General features: G+C 37.0%; 1 protein-coding gene across 2 annotated transcripts in view; it reads left to right on the forward strand.

The window, feature by feature from the left end:
* ADGRL4 (adhesion G protein-coupled receptor L4) overlaps positions 1-9,520 on the forward strand; it is a 108,437-nt gene extending 98,917 nt beyond the window's left edge. For both annotated transcript variants that reach the window (XM_059689083.1, XM_059689084.1), the window contains 3 exons: positions 5,970-6,061; positions 7,529-7,697; positions 8,058-9,520. In XM_059689083.1, the coding sequence (XP_059545066.1) occupies positions 5,970-6,061; positions 7,529-7,697; positions 8,058-8,120 (324 nt within the window). In that variant the 3' untranslated portion in view covers positions 8,121-9,520. The remainder of the gene's footprint in view (positions 1-5,969; positions 6,062-7,528; positions 7,698-8,057) is intronic.
* Positions 9,521-24,222: the final 14,702 nt, after the last annotated feature.

Here is a 24,222-nt window from a genome sequence, read left to right on the forward strand (position 1 = left end):
TATTATGAACCCCTACTTGACAAGCTAAAACTGTTTTTTTTTATTGAGACAAAGATGATAATGAATGACTTTGTTCATTTGCAACTCATTAATTAGCTCTTGTGCTTTTGTGGCATTAACACCTAGAGATAAATAATAAGGGAATCACAACTAATAAAACTACCACACATATGTATACACTAATGAGCCAAAGTGGGAATAATTTTAAAGGCATCATTTTCTTAAACTTAGTATTAATGATTTTCAAATATTTTTAAAAATTATACATTCAAGTTATCAGTGATGTAACTGTTGCCTGTAGCATAGTGCTAATAGTATTTTTCCAACTATTTAACCTACAATGCAGATTCTCTATTCTCTATTCTCAAAGCCATTACTTCTGAAACAATTATAAACTATTTCTTATCAGAAATAATTTTAATTCTATATAATTTTGTTTTCAACTTTTGTTTTTTATTTCATATCAGACCATTCATACTTATTTCATAAAACATCCCCCCCAAAAAAAGAGACATTTCCATATCATGTAAAATGCAGACTTTCAACTTAATTTCTACCTCTAAGTAAATAAGGTCATGTGCATTTAGGTGATATTAATTCTTTTTTTTTAAAATATATTTTATTGATTTTTTACAGAGAGGAAGCGAGAGAGATAGAGAGTTAGAAACATCGATGAGAGAGAAACATCGATCAGCCGCCTCCTGCACATCTCCTATTGGGGATGTGCCCGCAACCCAGGTACATGCCCTTGACCGGAATCGAACCTGGGACCCTTGAGTCTGCAGGCCGACGCTCTATCCACTGAGCCAAACCGGTTTCGGCGTGATATTAATTCTTTATTTACATTTTTAAAATCTATTATAAAAGGGACTTAAACTAGCATCCTATCCTATATAATGAAAGCCTGATATGCAAATTGTCCCCTCTGGTGGTGGTTCAACCAGTTAGACTGCTCGCTATGACATGCGGTGACCACCAGGGGGCACAATGGAACATGGTGGGTGTTGGTGATGCTTTGCTGGCAGCGGGCGGCAGTGGAGGTGCTGCTGGCCCTGATGGGCCCTGACAAGAATGGTTCCATGGTGGGATGGTGGAGCAGTTGAGCAGGTGGTGCCAGGTAAAGGCAGGGTGCCAGGTGGGGCTGCAGGACTGTGAGGCTGGGGGCACAAGCTGGGGCCCAATCTCCACAGGCTACCCTGAGGGACCCCACCAGTATATATACTGGAGGCCTGGTGATGAAATTCCTGTGCCCTCTCACAGACTGGGAGCCCTCAGGGGATGTCCCACTAATGGCTTAAGCCTGCTCCCCATGCTGGCAGTCAGACATCCTTAGCGCTGCCGCTGCACTTGCCAACCGTGGGTCCGGCTTCTGGTTGAGCGGCACTCTCCCTGTTTTAGTGCACTGACCACCAGGGGAAGCTCCTGTGTTGAGCATCTGCCCCCCGGGTGGTAAGTGAGTATCATAGTGACTGGTCGTTCCATCGTTGGGCTGAAACCAGATCTCCAACATCCCCCGAGGTGTCCTGGATTGTGAGAGGGCACAAGCCGGGCGGAGGGACCTCACTGGTGCATGATCGGGGCTGGGAGGTTGGCCAGCCGGGGAGGGATCATGGGAGGGCTCCAGGTCATGTCCGGCCCATCTCACTCAGTCCTGATTGGCCAGACCCCAGCAGCAAGCTAACCTGTTGGTCAGAGTGTCTGCCCCCTGGTGGTCAGTGTACATCATAGTGAGCGGTTGAGCAGCCTTAGCATATCATTAGCATATTATGCTTTCATTGGTTGAACGGCTGGCTGGACACTTAGCATATTAGGCTTTTATTATAACTTAATGTTAAAGTTTTGTTTAAAAAATAATACTCTGATATTTTTTAAAATGGTAAGGAAGACTTTATTTGGGACTATTGTGATGGGTGTCAAGGCTGTCACAATAGGGGAGACAGATTCGTTTCAACTCAAAATACAATAAAGACATCTGGGGATGATAGCCAAGAAGCAGGTTGTGTGTTGGGGGTAGCTTGAGGTTGGTGGGTGAAAAATTACTAGAGGATACATCAAGATTAGGGAGAATTCTTGCTATACACTTACTTTAACAATATTCTTATTGAAAGGCAGGTCAAGATGATCAGATGTCAAGGCTGGGGGATGAGGAATTTGATTAGATATCAAGAGTAGGAGGATCCTCTTTAAGCTGACTTAGCAGGATTCTTACCAAAACTGGACTGTGCAAGGATGGGCACTGAAGCCGTAGGTCAAGGCCTAGAAGAGGGCTCAGAGGAAACTAACATTTAGTGCAGGAAAGTCTGTCAGTTTGCCAGTGACGAAGGCAAGGGAAGGACATGTTGGCCTACAGAATCAGCATTGTTCACATGGTAATGAATACCATCATTCCCTACATTTCCATGGAATTGATCTCAGGTCTGATTTATCATTTGTGTTCCAAATTTTCATAAAAGTACACTGGGAGGCAGTATGTGGACAAGCAGCATTTAAGCGGAGGTAGTGAGGGAAATAGCTGGGGAATCTCTGAGGGCCCAGCAAGTACAATCACCCTCAAGGCATGCTCTGTGTGCTGGAGGAAGGACAAAAAATCCAATGTGACATGATCAGAAGGTGGAGTAGGACTTGAGGGAATAGTTATATCATTTCAGATCCTAGAGGCTATTGTGAAATCTTCAGGTCTAACTCTGAGATGGAAAGCCATTCCCGGGTTCTGAACAGAGAAATGGCCTAACTTACATTTTAAAGAGATCTGTCTTCTGTCATGAGAAGGGACTGTAGGAAAGCAAGCTAGAAGAGGGGAGACTGATTAAAAGGCTTTTCTAGTAGCCCAGGGAGGCACGATGGCGGCCCCTTCTAGGGTAGGACTTGTGAAAAGGGTGCGTGGTAGAGATATTCTAAATATGAATTGAAGGTAGAGGTAAAGGGTTGGCTGATAAATATGCCTGATCTGCTAGAAAGAGGAGATAACTTTATTTATTTATTTTTTGTTTGTTTTGGGGGCAGGAAAGATTGCAACAAAAATAAGTTCTTTGAAGAAAGTCTAGCAGTTTGGGTTTTGACATTTTAATCCAGGATGCCTATTACATTTATGAGTGGTGAGGTCAGACAGGACCTAAGGATAATATTTTGAGTCACAGGATGTGATCACCTGGGAAATGAGTGTACATGGGTAGGTCCAATGGCTGTGACCCAAAGTGCTCATTTATTTTCTCTGTTTTGCAATTCTTTGGTTCTGGTCATTTAAGATTGGCTTAGGAATCAAAACATGAGGGTGTTTCCACCTGTATTCTTTACAATGCAAACAATTGCATGCACTTAACTGAATAGTTTTGAACTTGCCTACTGACTGTTCATCTTCTCCATTACGCTGTGATTTCCTTAAGGAAAAGCCCTACAGTACTTTTTGTATGATTACTAAGTAAAACAATAAATAAAAACTTTTGCATTTAAGATAAAATTCGAGAACTATCTCTGTCTACCTGGCCACCTCACTTCATGGGACTCTTCTCTGTGTTTACTACACCCCAGCCACTGTTATTAATTACTTCAAGGCACACCACATTCTCAACTCTTTCATTCCTCTTTGCTTTTTTCAATTTCCCTCATAGAATGTATTTCTCCCCTCATTCTTGATCTGCTAATGTATTATAATTGATCAGGTACTAGTTTAAACGCTAAATCTTGAGAGGTACTTCCCAAATCTTCATTCTAATCTAGCCTCATATTGCCACTCCTAACAGTCTAAATTTGTGACTTAATAGCACTTACCACAGTTTGTAGATTTATAAGTATTTGTATGATTGTTTACTACCTTCTTCTTAATAAGTTTATGAGAACAAAGGACAATGTTTATTTTGTTCATTAATATGTATCAGCCCTCACTACTATACCAGACACTCAATAGACCCTTTAGAAATGCAAATAAAGAGTTCCATATATTTGTATTATTATCAATGTTGGTGGATACCACAATCATTGTGTGATTATTTTCATTTCACAAAACCATAATACCTTTTTATAAACATGTTTAAACCTCTTTTCTCTTACAATTGGAAAAATACGAGTTTATGGAATAGGAATTAGTTTCCTACTTGTGCAGCAGCACCTGGTTTTACAAGTATGTAAAACTTGTACAGAAAAGAAAATGGGATCACCTATAGGGAATGTTCCATTTCAGAATGGGATCACCTATAGGAAATGTTCCATTTCTATTCTTTACCGTATGATGTAGAAGAGCATGTCCAAAATGTATCTGCACTTCTGAGAAACCATAGCAATACAAGCAACTATTTTTCAAATATATTTTATTAAAAACAGAAATTTAAGAAACTATTTGATGACTATTATAAATTACTCCTGGGAAAATGATGCATTAGAGAATAATTTTTATCATTTAAAGTTGTTTTATGTTATAACTCTTCCTTTGTTGAGATAAGTTCAGTATAAACATCTTATAAAAGTTATTTGAAGCTTTCAAACCAATAATGTGTTGAGTATATTATTTATACTAACAAAATTCTAACATTTTTACTACTTAAAAATTTATATATTTATACAACTAAATACAACCATTGTTTACAAATTTATTTAAAGCAGCAATAGGTATAGAAACCTAGAAAATATGATACATCTCTTTTTCATAAGTAGTAAAGATTATTTATAAAATTAAATTGTCATTTCAATTAGTTATTTGTGTATACAATAAGATGAAACTGTCAACTAAATCTGTTAAATATACTTTATCTTCTCACTGCAATTGCTAAAGTTTTTTTCTTTGTATGAAAGCATTAGTGTAATTAGAATTAATTAATCGTATAATTAGAAGTAATAAACATTTGGAAGCAGGAAAAAGGGATTAGGCCTTATTTCTCTAAGATTTTGCTCTCAAGGACTTCTCCATGGAGAAATGACAACATAAAATTATCTGAGCCATTACATAAAACTGCTTTTTATAACAATAATTACTAAATTTTATTTTGAGAAGTAATATAAAATGTCCTAAAATATGTAATAGAATCTTTCCATAACTATGAGCTCTTGAATACTCGTTTAAGAATTAGCTGAAAGTTAAAATATTACACTTTGCTACTGTTATTACAAAATGGCTTTTGAAAATCTGTTTGGAATAATAAAATATATTCAATAAAGGATTAGTATACAAATTATTTCTATAATATTTAATATTTAAAAATTATTAATATGCTCATATTAATATAGATATTCAATTGAAATATCTGTCTCAATTAGTCCTCTGATACTTAAATATGACTTACAGGTTTCCAAAAATATAGGAATACTAAATGTTTATCAACAAAATGTATATATACCTTCAAACAAAGATTTCATTGATTAACATTTTAAAGTTTCTGAAGTTTAAATCTAGGGAAATCAAATCTCAAATATTAAAAGAGAGAGCTAGATGAACTATATAAAAGAAAGTACATTCAAACATTTTCTAGCAATAGAAAGTGTTTTGTTGAGTTTTCTAATTTCCTTTCAATTTATATTTTCATTTAAAGGGTTGGCAGAATTATCACGAACATGTTTCCTTAAAGAAACAAAACACGATTTAATGAACAAATATTTGATTTCTCAAGTGTCATAAAGTTTTTCAAACCAAAAGTTATCTGAATATGTATATTCACCATAATATTGGCAGCGGATGATACTCATCAATCTATAGATGTGATAATTAAATCTGAAGTTTCTTGAACAGGTTACTTAGTCCAATTTGGTAAATTGTACTAATTACCATGTGTACTAACAATTTTCAGTGAGAATGTAAAAATCAACCACAGATTTTTTTTGGCTAAGTGCACCAGAGTGTTTGTACTTTGTAATGCACATAAAAATGCCATGATTTTCTGGTTTCTGATATTTGAAATCTTTACTATTTGTTTATTTCCTTTATATGCATATAATTTACTATGAAAATTATCATCTCCTTTGAAATTAATTTATTTTCTCAGGTTAATCTCTTGGCTTTTGGATTTATCATATACAAAGTTTTTCGTCACACTGCAGGGTTGAAACCAGAAGTCAGTTGCTATGAGAACATAAGGTACATGTTCCATTAAGTCTACTTTTGTGTGTGTGTGATTAAAAGCTTTAGTAACATAAGGTACAAATAACTTTTGAAAGGACAAATTTTGAACGATTTTTCATGCTTTCTTCCTCTATGCTTAAAGTACTTTTTGTTAAGTAGCATTTAGTATGTTTAATAAGCCTACAATTACCACTCATCAAATGGTAAGTAAAACAATCTTTTTAAGCATACTTCTCTTTGAAAGAAAAGACAATGACCATTTTAAGAAAAAGTGGGCCTTAGTGATTTTTTTTTTTTTGCAAAACACTTCTCAAAGCTTCGTTCCTGAGATTCTTCCTTGTGTTTCCTACTTTACATGCGGCCATGATTTTTCCTTTAACCCCTCTCTTTAACATTGATTTATTAAGACTGTGAAAAAAGTTTGTTTAGGAAAAACTTTAGTGTATCATAGGGAACATTAGACATAACTGATGTTTCGGTTGCTTGGAAACACTACTGTAGTTTCATTACCTTGCACAAGATTTATAGTTAGAATTTAGCAAATGTTTGATTGATTACTTTCTTTTACTACTCACCATTCATAGTTTCACATAGCGTGCTGATTTTAATTTTCTGAAGTACACTGATAAAACATCTTCTGCATAAAGAATGCTTAGACTAAAAAGAATAAAAAAATAATCATTAGTTGCCTCATTCTTAAGGTAGTGAGCAGGATTGAATAGTGGTTTACCAAAAGTCATAAGCTAAAGGCTGAAAATAAGTAAGAGTGAGTATGGGCATGCATTATCTTTTAATTTTTAAGAAATTAGTATTTTGACATGAATTTATTTGGAGGTAATGGTATTAGAAAAGCTATAAAATAAAATCTAATTTTATATTTTACTAAACCAGAAAGGAAAGTTTTCTTTGATGTCAGGTATACAGTGGGGCCTTGACTTACGAGTGTCCCGACTAACGAGTTTTTTTGAGATACCAGCTGTCTCTCGGCCAATTTTTTGCATTGAGTTGATAGAGTAATTTGAGTTAACGAGCTCAGTCTCAGAACAAATTAAACTCGTAAGTAAAGGCCCTACTGTATGTGCTGACCACAGTTTGCATGGTATACTTTTTAAGATTTCTTAAAGAAAATATTCCCTAACAGACATATGTGTTACCTTCGGGAATTACTGCAACATTCGATGTGAAATCAAAGCACACACACTGCAGTACACCAGATAAAAATATTTTTAAGATTAAGAAAATTCCTTGATAAATGGTATATTTTAATAACACTACCTTGATTTTGGAAGCCCATCCTTGCAGGAGCATGCTCGAAAGGCTGTCCCATGTAACTGTGCAGAGTTTGTCAGAGTTTATCAAATTGTTATTGGTTTTTGCAAGATTTCTCACTTATACCACAAACTAGTTTCCCACATAATATGAGGAATCAGGGATATGAGTACACGTAACTGTCTTAACTGGAACATTTCAAACACATTCTAGGTCTTGTGCCAGAGGAGCCCTTGCTCTCCTGTTCCTTCTTGGCACCACCTGGATCTTTGGGGTCCTTCATGTTGTACACGCATCAGTGGTGACAGCTTACCTCTTCACCATCAGCAATGCCTTCCAAGGAATGTTCATTTTCTTATTCCTGTGTGTTTTATCGAGAAAGGTAAGCGGTTTGTTATATTGGCCAACTCTATGACATATTCATATAGCATCAGTTACCAAATTGATAAAAACCCTTATTCTCAATAAAGGCATGACTTGTGCCTTAATTACCTAAATGCAGTACATTTTAGTATAAGAAAAAAAAATCAGAACACCTACCTGTTCTCAGAAAAAATGCTTTTTGTAAACTTGCTACTAGGAATATAAATATAGCTTATATTCCTTTGAGCATATTCTCACAGATAATTACAAGGCGTTAATAATTTAGAAAACATAACAATGAAATGTGATCTGAAAATAATTTGATGTGATTGTTGAAATTATATTTAATATTTCTCTCTTCCCTTTTGCTTTTCTTTAGATCCAGGAAGAATATTATAGGTTGTTCAAAAATGTCCCTTGTTGTTTTGGATGTTTAAGGTAAACAGAGGGAACTATGGATAATTATTGCTACACAAAAATAAAAAAGCCAAGCTGTGGATGGCCAATGCATGAAAATGACTCAAGCAAATTATCCAATTAATTACCAGATAATCAAATATTTAAAGTCAGTTTTTCTGTTTACAGTGTAGGAACTGAATATAATAGGTGAAATTATGTACCATGTAGCTACAGTATGCTTCCCTACATGACTTAGTTATGTCAAAAATAATATTACAGATATTTGGAAAGTAATTGGTTTCTCGGGAGTGATATCACTGCGCCCAAGGATAGATTTTCTTTCTAACACAAGAAATATATGAATGTCCTGAAGGAAACCACTGGCTTGATATTTTATGACTCATGTTGACTTTAAAACTAGTCCCCTATCACCTTGGTAATGAGCTCTGTTACAGAAAGTGGAACATAAGAGAATAAAGGAGCAGAATATAAAATAGTAGAAAGGGAATGACTGTCATACAATGGAATGTATTTTGAATGAACTTGGGTGCTTTTTTTTGTAAACTAGATGAGAAATTATAAAGATAAAATAAAGAATTGAATAAACACATCTTACCATTTCATGAATTGTTCTGAACATAAATTTCTACCAAAATAACTTGCACCTAAAAAATAAAATAAAAATAACTTGCACCTGTATTTGTTACATTCACTTTCTTTTCCAATATTTCTAAAAACTGCACAGCTTCACAAAAGAAAAACACACACATTTCTGTTCTGTTTTTATGTTAACATTAGAATGAGGCATATGCTATTTCTATACTTGTTTCACAGATTGTAACTTCAAATGCATAATCAGTAATGCACAAATGTGTCAAAATATAGTATTGTTCATGCCTGTAAATGTTGTTCATGCCTGTAAATAAAGCTGAAGCTTTCTATTCTATGACCTTCAGTGTAGTGAAAAATATTGTATCTCATTAGACTGGTATAGTTGAGTTCCTTATTTTTTAATTTCAAAAATATTATAGTTTATATTGCAATATTCCCTTTTAACTTACCATTTTTAAAAGGGCATTGTAAATAGGGAAGTATTCATAAAGTGAATTTCTTTTTTTTTCTGTTCAGAAAAGTATACACTTCAAAGTGTTATTTATGACAAAGAAATCACTAAGAACTTCAGAAATTTTCACAGTGAATCTATTTTCTGACAGTTTTCCACTATCTATTAAAGCATATCTGTTTAAATGTACTGCTGCTATCTATCCTCAAATTGTCTCATTAAAATGAAGAAGAACTGACTAAGATTTCAAATATGTCACTGTTCTGAGCCTACCTGTAAAAGTATGCCAATACGCTAAATGCTGTGATTTTAATTTCTCCAGCTGTTGAAATGCAGTCTGTCAGATCTTTCTCTAACAAATAAAATGTTATCTAAATGAATCCTCTACTGCTTTGCTACGTCCTTGAGCTACCTGCCATTTTTAGACAATCCATAATCATAACTTTTTATTATTTTTTTTAATCTCTTACATAGTAAACCTAAGAGCTATTATTGTCATTGTCATTATAGGACAGTGTTTGGGGAATCTCATATGGAAAAGTAATTTGTTCAATCCATGGGGTGGTAGGCAGAATAATGACCCTCCAAAATGTCCACACCTTAAGTCATAACTTATGACTATTTTAGGTTGCATGGAGAGAAGAATTTAGGTTGATAATCAGCTGACCTTCACATTGGAAGAGCATCATGGATTTTCTGGTTGGCCCAATGTAATCACAAAATTCCTTATATAAGTAAAAGAGGAGGCATAACAGGGAGCTTGTCAGAATATGAAACCTATATTCTTTCGCATGAGATTTCAGGCCTTCTCATATTACCCTACCTCCCTGGTTTTCACTTTTGCCCTATCAACGTTTCTTTAGTCATACCAAACTGTTTATTTTCCCCCAAACGTATTATCTGTTACCTAACCCCCTATTTCTGGAATTTTCTCACTGTTACCATCATTACTCTGACAAACATCTACTTATCACTAATGTATCTTTCTCAATGAAACCTTCCTTGATTCACACAAAGAATTAATACTTCCACCTTTTTGTCATTGCTGTCTAGTAGATATCTATTTTACCATTTATCACATTGCATTGCAATTATTTAGTCTTTGAACATTCATTGTACCAAGTTTTGTTCTGCCTCAAAGGCAGGTACCTCCTCTTTTTTGCTTCCTGAGTCAATATTACTGCCTTCTGCTGTCTTGTGACCACACAATTGATGTGATAAGAGGGTCCGGACCCTCTGAACTAGTCTGCATTTTGCTCTTTCCCTTTAGGTTTTCCATACTGGAGTCCATGAGGTAAACCGGCTTTCTCAGGTAAAGCCCTCCCTGCTTGTCTCTTACTGTCACGCAGTGAGGCGGAAAGAGATGACCCAGCAAGGTCAAATTGATGAAGTGGAGCAGACAGGAGAATGAAGCTGCCTTGAGTTCATACTAAAGCTTAACTCAATTTTCTGGGAAAGAACTTTGGGGATTTGTAAGGAGCTTGCCAAACTACTAATAGAGTAGCACTTCATTATCTATTTGGCTTTTTATTTTATTTTATTATGGTTTAAAGTATTATACATGTCTCCTTCTTTCCCAATTGCCCCCCCATCCCCAGCCACTACCACCCCCGAGGGCAAGTTCCCACCGCCTCAGTATCTGTGTCCATTGGTTATGCTGATATGCATGCATACAAGTCCTTTGGTTGATCTCTAACCCCCCCTCCTCCCCTGCCTTCTCTCTGAGGTTGAACGGTCTGTTCAGTGCTACCTTGTCTCTGGATCTATTTTTGTTCATCAGTTTATGTTGATCATTATCTCATATATGAGTGAGATCATGTGATATTTATCTTTCTCTGACTGGCTTATTTCACTTAAAATAATGCTCTCCAGTTCCATCCATGCTGCAGCAAATGATAAAAATTCCTTTTTTATAGCAGCATAGCATTCCATTGTGTAAATGTACCACAGTTTTTTAACCCACTAATCTGCTGATGGGCACTTAGGCTGTTTCCAAATCTTAGCTGTTGTAAGGGATCACAATATCAGATATCAAGCTATATTACAAAGCCATGGTTCTCAAAACTGCCTGGTACTGGCACAAGAACCGACATATAGAACAAGGAGCAGAATAGAGAACCCAGAAATAGACCCACGCCATTATGCTCAATTAATATTTGACGAAGGAGGCAAGAGCATACAATGGAGTCAAGACAGTCTTTAATAAATGGTGCTGGGAAATTTGGTCAGATACATGCAAAAAAAATGAAACTAGATCACCAACTTACACCATACACAAAAATAAACTCAAAATGACTAAAGGACTTAAATGTAAGACGGGAAACCATAAAAATCCTACAAAACTCCATAGGCAGCAAAATAGCAGACATATGTTGTAGCAATATCTTTACCAACACAGCTCCTAGGGCAATGGAGACTAAGGAGAAAATAAACAAATAGGACTACATCAAAATAAAAAGCTTCTGCACAGCTAAAGAAACCAACAAAACAACAAAAAGTCCACTACATGGGAGAACATATTTGCCAATGATATTTCAGATAAAGGTTTAATCTCCTAAATTTACAGAAAACTCATACAACTTAACAAAAGGAAATAAACAATCCAATCAAAAATGGGCAAAGGAGCTAAATAGACACTTTTTGAAAGAGGACCTACAGAAGGCCGAGAGACATGAAAACATGCTCAGAGTCGGTAATCATTCGAGAGATGCAAATCAAAACAACAATTAGGTACCATCTCACACCTGTCAGAATGGTTATCATCAACAAATTAACAAAGACAAGTGTTGGCGAGGATATGGAGAAAAAGGAACCCTCGTGCACTGCTGGTGGGAATGCAGACTGGTGCAGCCACTGTAGAAAACAGTATGGAGTTTCCTCAAAAAGTTAAAAAATGGAACTCCCATTTGACGCAGTAATCCCACTTCTAGGACGATATCCCAAGAAACCAGAAACACCAATCAGAAAGGACATATGCATCCATTTGGCTTTTATTCCTCATGTACCACTTCCTCATTTGATAGTGAGTGGGGTAAATATTGGGATTTGATACTCAATCTATAAAATATATCACACATTCATTAATAAATATGCATTTAAAGGCTCTTCATAAACAAATGGGGATGATAGAAGGGTTATAGAATCTCAAGAGATTAAATCAAAGAACTCAATACATTAAGTTTGGCCTGAAACAATGAGACAAATAGATACCAAAGAGTATAAAATAAATTCCCTGACTGTGTTTCCCCCTGCAAAAAAAAAAAAAAAAAAAAAATGTTGGTTGATTACACTGTGATTAGGAAAATATATTTACACACAATATAATATTTAGAAAAAGCATAAGAAAGTCTATAAACATGATCTGCATGCTACACATAACCAAGAAAATATATATACTAAGTTGATGATATCATTTAAGTCCCTTTTAATTCAATGCTATACCCCGAAACTTAATGACTCTGCATTCTTTTTCCTTTTTTGTTTTTAATTGATTTCAGAGAGAGGAAGGGAACCAAGATATAGAAACATCAAGGCTGAGATTCATCCATAGGTTGCCTCTTGCACAACCCTACTGGGGACTGAGCCTACAGCAATCCAGGCATGTTCTCTGACCTGAATTGAACCCTGACCTCCTGATTGATAGGTTGACACTCAACCATTGATCCACACCGGTCAGGCACAACTCTGCAGTCTTACTTTTTTTGTGAAGTCAATCTAACTTACTGTACCCATTTTCAATGCCTTATAAAATAAGGTATTTTTGTGTATCAATATTATTCTCTAATTTCTCTAACATGAGACCTTTGAGAGAAAAATGAATTATGTATTAAGTATGGATCCAGAAAGAGTACCCATTATTCAGATTTTCTTCTATCTAGCATGTCTTCCCTCATGAAAATTCTACCCATTATTCAAAACACCTTGCTATAAAACCTCTCTGATCAATTTGATTTTTATTAATGCCCCCAGTCACTATAACTATAGCACTTACTGATTGTACATAATAATAGCACTTAATTTGGGTCATTGTGAAGTCATCATGCAGTGTTCAAACTTAAAAGTTTTAGGCTTTAGATTACAAATACGAGAAAAATAACAGGGATCACACTTTAAAAAAAAAGTTTTCTCCTTGGAAGGTGATACAGATTTCAATTGTTAAATTGCATGACCTCATTTTATTCTCAGAGTAGCATATGCAATTCTATCCTCACTTTTCAGTGTGAAAAGTGCTCAATATCCCACAGCTAGGAAATCGTTCAGACTGGCAGCCCCAGCTCTTTCTGTTCCCCCAGGCGACTGAGAAACTTGCTGACTCAGATAGGAAGTGACTGGATTCTTACCCAGGCTTTTTGCCTCTAATTCCAGGGTATGCCCCACTGTTCCATGGCATTGGACAATATTAGGGCACTATTCCTGTTTACAATTGCATGCTTTTATGACAAGTCTCTTCTATATGCATATGCAATTTGAAATAAGGCAATTTCATTTTTTAAGGTGAATTTTTTCTTCTTTTCTCTTTGCTTGGCCCCGTTTTCCCTGCACATTTATTTCTATCCCTCAATTTCCACCCGCATCCTCAACCAGGCAATTCATTTTAGCTACTTGATACATATTCTTTCATATTTTTCTTCGTGTTTATATCATCATATTCAAATCATTAATGTGAAATGACATTATAAAAACGTGGTACCTGTTTTACTCAGCTCACAGGTATAGCTAATTCATTCTTTTTAATGACTGAATAATAGTCCATATTGAGGATGGATCATAAATTGCGCAGCTGTATGCAACCTTAATTAATTCAATAATACATTAGAAAACTACTATATTTTTCAGAAGTAATGTTCGTCATGCAATGTGGCTTGGTTTTGTTGTTGAAAAGAACAAACACCAATACATTTTTTTCCTACAATAGATGGGGACCCTTGTGGATAAGCTAAAACACCATAACCCTTTTATTGATATAGATTTGCTTGTTACTTCTGGTAAGTATTCAGTGAAAACCATATCAGAGATTTGAGGTCCAAAAAGCTCCTTGAGAATTTTCACTTTAAGTAAAAATGATTTTAATCATTTACCCTAGATTGAAGGCTTGAGCAAGCATTAACTTTGGTAGGCAGTCTGCAAATACAGAACATTTTATTTGGTAATTCATTCAGATGTTATACATTATAGGTTTGTATGTAGTTATCATTCACATAAAATGAAAGGGTTAGTTTAGCTGCAATGGCTCTCTTCCCATGCTAACGTAACAGGATTCTAATTCTGCCCCCCCCCCCACTTTGAGGCATTGTAAATAATAACATCTACAAAGTATATTACAATTTATACACTAAAAATAAGGGAAAAAATAATAGGCTTCTTTCAAAATTGCCCTTAAGAAATGTGGATTTATTTCCTATGGAGCTGCAATTTGCAATATATCAGTATCCAAGGGCCAGGCTGCTCAACCTGAAAATGTTATTTTCTTCCTTTTTCTTAATGTATCAGAATGGATCTAAAAGGACCTCCAATATGCAGGGAGTCAGTTTAGCTCTGAAAGCTTTAGATGATAAGAACAGAGCCTTAAAAAGGACTCCCTGTTATTTCTGCCCGCTGTGAAGAAAGAACCATGCACTGCCATCACTGTAAATAGTGTTCAAATTCCCCTAAAATTCCCCTGGTTTTCTGTGCATCTTGGCTCCTGTGCGGTCATTTATTCTGTCACTTCAGCCCACAAGCAATCATGATAACTACATCTTTCACTCAATCTAATGTAGGAGGCTTTTCTGCAAGACCTTCAGTGACCAAGTAAGGAAAATAATTATTCAAAACAACATTGCTTCTTGTTTCTCAAGTGTTGTTGTGGACTCCTCTGCAGAACCACCTAAATGCTCCCAAATTTCATCTTCCCACTCAGATCAATTTCTCAGATTCCCCTAAGGAACGTGTAAATAAACAGCTACCTCTCACATGTTAGACCTATACTTTCAGAAGGGAGTGGGTGCTGTGAACACTTGCACAGACTCTGCAGTCAGATTGCCTGGGCTAGAATTCCATTTCTACCTCCTGAGGTCCATGATCTCAGGCCACTTATGGCCCTGTGCCTCAGTTTCTCATCTAGGAAATGCCGATAATGACAGTACCTACCTCATAATGTTGTTATGCAAATTCAATCATCTAATAGGTCAGTGATGGCGAACCTGTGACACGCATGTCAGAGGTGACACACGAACTCATTTTTTTTGGTTGATTTTTCTTTGCTAAATGGCATTTAAATATATAAAATAAATATCAAAAATATAAATCTTTGTTTTACTATGGTTGCAAAGATCAAAAAATTTCTATATGTGACACGGCACCAGAGTTAAGTTAGGGTTTTTCAAAATGCTGACACGCCAAGCTCAAAAGGTTCGCCATCACTGTAATAGATGGAAGATAATCACTACAGTGCTTAGCACATAGAAATTGACATTGAAGTATTAGCTATTATTATTATAACCTGGGTGAGCAACTATTGACTGTGCAACTACTAGGTGCCAGCTACTGTTCTAAACATGTGGTAGAATTCACTTGTAAACACCAAACTAATAAAAATAGACATAAATTTGTGGTAAGGAGGGAGGATTTCCACACTATTGATTTATCAGCAGGTCATTTCTGAAATAAGCAAGGAACAGTAAAAAAAAAAAATCTCTATTTTCTACCACTTCCTAATCTACCTTCCCAACCTCTACCCTGCCCCATCCTAAAATTCTAATTCAAATCACTCTGTCATCCATTGTGAAGCTGGTAGGATGTCAGAGAGAATTTTAAATGTACAACATTACTGACATGTCCTTTGGAGAGGGGCTTCCCCCAGGACCCACACTGTTTGGTACATGTAAAATATCTGTTCCTGCAGGGATAATATTCTACAACGTAATTAAAATTCCTTTCCTGTACAAAGGTGCATCAATATATTTTTATTTAAATATAAATACTATTATCACTTACATGAATTTGAAAAACATAATTTCTTCTTTAAACAGTGTATATAAGAAAAGTTAATCTGGAATTCTCAGCTTTCCATATATTCTCATAAATGAGAGAGAAATGTATACCGGCATTATTCAGGTACTTCATCGTCTCTGTTCAGGACACTTTGCAGTCATATAATTTGCTCTTACTTAATGTAAAACATGGAAACTATGCTCCTTTATAACATAGTCTTGATCTTTTTAAAAGCAAAAGCACATGATCTATTTTGATACTTAGAAAAAATAATGCAGGAATCTTTAATAGAAAAAAAATCCTATATAATAAAAGCCCAATATGCTAAGTGTCTGGTTGTCTGGTTGGCCATTCAACCAATCAAAGTGTAATATGCTAATGATATGCTAAGGCTGCTCAACAGCTGCTATGACATGCACTGACCACAAGGGGCCAGACAGTCAACCGGTAGGTTAGCTTGCTGCTGAGGTCCGGCCAATAGGGACTGAGCAAGATGGGCCAGACATGCACTGGGCCTCTAGTTCTTTGATAAATGTCTATTACTCAAATGTAGACTGTATATGAGTTTTGTTTTACCTATTATTTCTGCTACTTGAATGTTCAGCATTGTTTCCTGAACAATATGATGAATATTTTGTAAGTATATAAAGGTAATTTCTAGTTTCCATATTTAGTAAGCTAGAAATTGCAAATTTCTGAGCTAAATGAAGTAGAATTTCTATTAGTTGCTAATTTAGGAATTTAGATATTTTGTTATATATGTCAACCTTCTTCGCATACCTCATCATTCTGATAAAGAATGCTTCAAAGTTTAGAAATGTAGTTCTTTATTCTTTGTGCTAAAATATATAAAACATGTTTAGGATTGTGTGATTTTCCCCCCCAAGTAGATTTGCATATATAGCTTGAATACATAGAGGCATTTCCTACCCACCTCCCCCCTAGGAGATGTGAAAGTAAAATAGAAGCTCTTTCTTGCTCACCAAATCTCTATTTTCTTGAGAGCAGGAATATAACATTGTTTCTTAGCGGCCCTCCATTTTCTTTATAAAACTCAGAAAAGTTAAATGGATAATATATAGTTTTTGACTAGGACATCATGTGTATTTTATATACAAAGAACTATGCTCATTCAAAGTTCTTACAAAATGAATTTAAGGCCCTTTACAAAGATGGACAAAACTAGCAACTAGATAATATAAATGCAAAGCACATATGAGAGTTGAATCAAAAGAAAAACAAGGATATAGTCATATAATGGAGGTAAAAACTATAATAAAACAATAATGCATTACTCATGCAAGTTAGGTCTTTTATGTGTTGCTGTGTGACAACACCACCCCAAAACCTGGTGCCTTAAAAAAAGTAGTTTATTATTGTTTCTCACATTCCTGTTGGTTGATTGGGCTCAATAGGGTAACTCTCACCTACAGTTGCTCATGAAGCTGCAGTCAGATGTTCACTGAGGTTGCAGGCATCTGACATGCTCGTCCATTATAATCTCAACATGTAGTGCTGATGAGCAGCTGTTCATGGTCTCTCCATGTCATTTAGGTTTCACACAGCGTGGATTCTGGGGTCCTTGAGAGATATTGCAAAAGCAAGCATTTCAAGAGGCCTCCATAGAGGTTGAAAGGCTTTTTAACCTCTGAAGTCATACAGTTTACTTCTGTCAAAGCAGTCAGTCACAAAGCCCATCAAGACTTAAAGGGTTAAAGAAATAGATCCACCTTTTAATGAAGAAATGACAAGGTCACATTGCATAAGAGCATATAGAAATGGGAAATATCATTGAGGTCATTTTGGGAAAAATACAACTTGCCACATTTTTATCTTCTTGCCAATATCTGTATATCATAATGATATCCTTCTATTAGACAATGCAATGAGCATCATAAGATGGTTTCCTGGTGTCCTTAGTACAAGCCAATTAAATCACACTAAAAGAAAAATTCAGCAAAAGCAATAAAAGCCATAAAAGTCTCAAGTTATATGACCTAGGTAACTATTTTTTTTTAATATATTTTATTGATTTCTTACAGAGAGGAAAGGAGAGAGAAAGAGAGTTAGGAACATCGATGAGAGAGAAACATCGATCAGCTGCCTCCTGCACATCTCCTACTGGGGATGTGCCCGCAACCCAGGTACATGCCCTTGACCGGAATCGAACCCGGGACCCCTCAGTCCGCAGGCCGACGCTCTATCCACTGAGCCAAACCGGTTTTGGCAACTATTTTTACTATTATATCTTAATCCAGAGGTAGATTTAAAAATCCGTGTCTGTATCAGTATTTCTCATACTATATTCTAGTATTCTGAACACCAGTACTCAGATCAATGGAAATAGGGGTCCCTTTGAAAAGAATCTACACTAATAAAAGAGAAAAATGGTAATTGGCGTACGACGATACCCTTTTCATTGGCTAATCAGGGCTATATGCAAATTAACTGCCAACTATGATTGGCAGTTAACTGCCAACTAAGATTGGCAGTTAACTGCCAACAAGATGGCGGTTAATTTGCATATGTAGGCACAATGCAGGGAGGCGAAAGGGAAAGCAGGAAGAAGCCCCCTGCCACTGACAGTGATCAGAAACCCAGGGGGGAGCTAAGAGCTGGGGGGCAGGGCAAAGGCGGCCCTGGGGCCGCCTTTGCCCTGCCCCCCAGCCATGATTGGAGAATCAGGCACCTTTGCCGCCCTGGCCAGTGATAGCAGGAAGTAGGGGTGGAGCCAGCGATGGGAGCTGGGCACGGTCGAAGCTGGCAGTCCCGGGAGCTAAGGGTCCCTTGCCTGGGCCTAAAGCGGAGCCCACGATCGCGGGGCCACTGCAGCTGCGGGTCCCCGCTGCCCGAGCCGGACGCCTCAGTCAGAGGCGTTAGGCTTGGGCAGGGGCGGAGCCTGCAACCGCGGGGAGCTGGGAGTCCCCTGCCCAGGCCTGACACCTCTGCCTGAGGCCTCAGGCCTGGTCAAGGGGCCGATCCTGCGATTGGAGGGTGATGGGGGTCAACGCCTGAGGGCTCCCAGTATGTGAAAGGGGGCAGGCTGGGCTGAGGGACACTCCCCCCACACACACACCCAGTGCACGAATTTCGTGCACCGGGCCCCTAGTAAAATAATAAAAAGCATTCCATAAGTAAAATTTTTTGAGAAACCTACATATTTTTCCTATACCCACTGCCCCACTCTGCTACTAACTCTGAGTCAGCCTGTCAATTGTTTTAATAGATAAAAAGTTTTGAGAATTATTGCCATTTTAAAAACCACACAAATAAAAATGTTGATGTTATTTTAACATAATTTTGCCATTCTTTTTAAAACTCAGAAAACTTTCCCACAACCTTGAGTACACCAATTAAGATCTGAGACACCTCACAGATCATAGATTGGGGGGGGGGGGGGTTGTGATGTGATACAATGGGGTTTCCACATCCTTATGCTGTCACTCATCTACAATTATTGACTCTATCAGTTGAGTTGTCCAGAAATATTGAGAATAAACTCTAAGCCAAGTACGTTTTAGATATGAAATAATATCCCTTTGCATTCAATCAATCCAGGAAAATAGTAGGTGGTCCATTGTAAAAACAAGTACAACAAATGGGGGATCCTAAAGCTTTATTAAAGAGGCAAACCAAGGGAGTCCTTTCTGAGAACATATCAAATGATAGGGTGATTGAGAGCCCAGAGATCAACTCTATATGTAGCACAGTGGAAAGAGTTTAGCAAAATCATTCCTGGTCAAGATATAGACAAATATCAAGCAAGATGGCTTTTGCAAATAAATTGATCTTAATATTAAATACAAGGTTACACGTGTAAAATCAAAAGTCAGTGTAAACATCTACAAATGTCCTCTTTCACTCATTCGATAACTTCTAGTTTCAAGGTTAGAACATACTTGCATATATTTTGCTGCCTCAACACCCCCTCCAAAAAAAACCACAAAAACTATAATTCTAAAAATTAGGTAACCATATTTCTTTTTATAAAATAGCATAGAAATTATTTTTATTACTCTTCATATAAATATGATTCTCAATCTAATCATTGTAAGACAGTTGATATTTTTTTTCTAAACTAATGTGAACTAACATTTAGTAAATAAATGAATGCATTTTAAAGGTTATGTAATGGTCCCAGCTCTGGCACTGGTCTACTTCATGTTGCTTACAGAATAATATTTCTACAAAGAATTGTGATTTGAAAAAAATAGAAAGCAAATGTCTGACATAAAAAAAATTTAGGGGAAAGAGTTTATAATGAATCTATTTTAAAAGTTTTATATATTCAGTGAAACCAAACAATGTCATATTTTCTCTTTCCCTGACCACCTGAGTCAAAAAGCTATGACCTAAAACAAATTGTACTACACTGTGACTAGATTTTATCAAACCCAGATCTAGTTTTGACACTTTTTTAAGGCAAAATAACTGATTCAAAAATAATACAAGTGCTACCCAGATATGAAAGAACTTTTGGGTCCCTGTTTCACTGTGACAGTGTACCAAAGAGAAAGGAAAATTATGAAGTTGTGTTTAAGGGAAAATGAATTTCTGAATTATGAGGAAATAAAAGAAACTTTAAATGAATGTGGTTTGCAGGCATGCCTCCCCTGGAGCTACACAAAATTGAAAAGCCATCTACCGAATCTTAAAATAGCATTCAATGATATCTTCTAGTCTACTCTTTAATGGATGATTTGTATGGAACACATCCAAGTGAGATGAGAGTATTACAAACTACTGACTCAGACTTAATCACCCTTCAGACCCAGCAGGAGGTAGGTAGAGATAATAGGGGAGGAGTATAAAATCCCATGTTTCAGTGTTTTATTCTGCAACCACCCAAGCACCACATCCAGTGAGCGCGGCACACATCATCATGTGCCTTGGCCGTATATTATGCTTCTCATTTCTAAAGGGAAAATAACCACCACCAAAAAATTAACCTGCTTCTCTAGCACTATATCTGCAATAAGCTAAATCTCAAAGTAAGTAGTTATTGCCTTTTTGTGGCACTACACAAACGAACATGCTTGAAATGAAGAAACAGACAGCTATTTTAGTTTTAATTTAATTTGTTTTCAAGAGGTGACATTCAGTTATAATATGATTAAAGCCAATGAAGAGACCTTTACTTTTAAATAGTAACCCAGCCACTTAAAAACACACACACATAAAATAATGTTATTTTATAAGCAAGGAATGATAGCTAACATTAAAAATCTACCACCTTCTGAGAAACCAAGATGGCAGCATAGGTAAACACTGGAAATTGCTGCCTCTCACAACAACTTCAAAAATACAACGAAAAGACAAAACGGACATCATCCAGAACTACAGGAAGGCTGGCTGAGTGGAAATTCTACAAATAGAAGGAAAGAGAAAAGCACACTGAGACTCAGAGGAGGTGTGGAAGTAAAGTGCAGAGGTATGGAGGCACATGCGGCAAGGGCTGAATTGGGAGGGAGCCACAAGCCCCCGACTGCTCTGAACTCCAGTTCCAGGTGAGTCTCTGGGGAACTATACTCATACGGGGAGAAACTGGACTGTCTGGCAGTGGGAAGAACTCGGAACTTGAGGGCGGCTTTCCCTCAGAGGTGCTTGCAGCGACCAGGTCACTGAGATGCCCGGCCTCTTAGCACAGGGCTGGGGATCAGCTACAGCCCTTTGCTCCACCCTGTTGATTTCCTGAGACCCCGCCCCACCCAGGCTGTGGCAGAGATTTTTGATATGAATGCCCTGGCCCTTTGAAATTTGAAAATTACCTAACAAACTGCAGCTGGGCCAGACAGACCCAGAACTTCTAAGAGAAGGCCAAAGGCCCCACAGCAGCTTGCATTGCTTCACAGCTGGGCCTCATCTGGGCACCTCCAAACCCCAAACAAGAAAGGGGAATCTGTAGATCTCTTCATAGCTCCTGCTGGGTAGCCTCAGGCAGAGGCTAAATTAGCACATCCTTAGATCCAAGAGCCAGTGTACCCAGTGGTCAGAGTGGGACCATCCAGATTACAACTCCTCAGATCCATAAGGGACACACTCAGGGGGCAGACTCAGTGAGCACCAAAGCCCCCCTGAAGCAAGTCTTGCCCCAGAAGGGTGTCTTTAGCACAGAAGTTCTCCCACTGCAGACACAGCTGATTCTCACAGCCAATTGGACTGGAGGTCAATTCCTCCCAGTGATACCTACAACAATCAAGGCTTAACTACAACAAGACTGTGCACAAAGCCCAATAAGGGGTGCACCGAGAGTGTCCACCTCAGGTAATTGAGGAGGCTGAGCCAATGGGCCCTACAGGGCACCTAGCACACAAAGCCACTCTACCAACACAGGGAAGCATAAAAAATGTGGAGACAAAGAAACAGATCACAAATGACAGAAATGGAGGAAAGCAAATGACTGGATATAGAGTTCAAAACCACACTTTTAAGGTTTTTCAAGAATTTTATGGAAACCGCCAATAAATTTAGTGAGACCCTGGAGGATATGAAAAAAGACAACTAGAAATTAAGCATACACTGACTGAAATAAAGAATAATATACAGAGATCCAACAGCAGACAAGAGGATCCCAAGAATCAAGTCAAATATTTGAAATACGAAGAAATGAAAAATACCCAACCAGAAAAGGAAAAAGAAAAAAGAATCCAAAAATATGAAGATAGTGTAAGGAGCCTCTGGGACAACTTCAAGCGCACCAACATCCGAATTATAGGGGTGCCAGAAGAAGAGAGAGAGCAAGATATTGAAAACCTATTTGAAGAAATAATGGCAGAAAACTTCCCCTACCTGGTGAAAGAAATAGACTCACAAGTCCAGGATTCACAGAGAACCCCAAACAAAAGGAATCCAAAGAGGACAACACCAAGACACATCATAATTAAAATGCCAAAGGCAAAAGGCAAAGAGAGAATCTTAAAAGCAGCAAGAGAAATACAGTCAGTTACCTACAAGGGAATACCCATATGATTGTCAGCTGATTTCTCAACAGAAACTATGCAGGCCAGAAGAGAGTGGCAAGAAATATTCAAAGTGATGAATAGCAAGAACCTACAACCAAGATTACTTTATCCAGCAAAGCTATCAGTCATAATTGAAGGTCAGATAAAGAGCTTCACGGATAAGGAAAAGCTAAAGGAGTTCATCACCACCAAACTAGCATTATATGAAATGCTGAAAGGTATTCTTTAAGAAGAGGAAGAAGAAAAAGGTAAAGATAAAAATTATGAACAGCAAATACATATCTATCAAGTGAATCTAAAAATCAAGTGAATAAAAAATCTGATTAACAGAGTAAACTGGTGAATATAATAGAACCAGGGGCATAGAAAGGGAGTGGACTGACAATTCTTGGGGGGAAAGGGGTGTGGGGGTGCAGGAAGAGACTGGACAAAAATTGTACACCTATGGATGAGGACAGTGGGAGGGGTAAGGGCAGAGGGTGGGGTGGGAACTGGGTGGAAGAGAGCTATGGGGTGGGGGTGGGGGAAAGAGGAACAACTGTAATAATCTGAACAGTAAAGATTTAATTAAAAAAAAACAACAAATTACCACCTTCTTTAAATACACCCATGCCTGAAACACCATGCATGTATGGGGTTCTGCTCTTTCTTAAAATGTTAGAGATAAATAACAGCCTATAAAGACTAGCATCTAATAATATAGAAAGACTTCTACAACTCAGATGCCTAAAAATAAAAATTAACCATTTTTCTCATTCAAAAGTTTGTGTTACAAAATAATTAAACATACAATAACTCACAACCAACTTTCTTACAGAAAAGAAAAAAAAAGTTCTTTAAAAATCTCAAAGTGTGTGTTGTTTTTTTTGGCACTGGTAATTATTGTCAGTACCATATATATTTAAATTCTGTTTTTGATACTTAAATTTCATATTACTGCTTTATTATATAATGTGGTGTGTAGTGAAGAACTAATATTAACCAAAGAGAGGTCTGAGCTTTGCCTTCAATTTTTGGATGCTAATCTTCAGGTTTCTGGAATGTTCTGCTTGATAAGATTGTCTTTGTGGGCCTGGGGGCTTTGGCCGCCATACAGCATAACAACATAATTTGTAATGAAAGATTTGGGCCACACTGTATTGGTTCTG

This window comes from Myotis daubentonii, chromosome 3 (assembly GCF_963259705.1).
Source record: "Myotis daubentonii chromosome 3, mMyoDau2.1, whole genome shotgun sequence".
NCBI lineage: Eukaryota > Metazoa > Chordata > Mammalia > Chiroptera > Vespertilionidae > Myotis > Myotis daubentonii.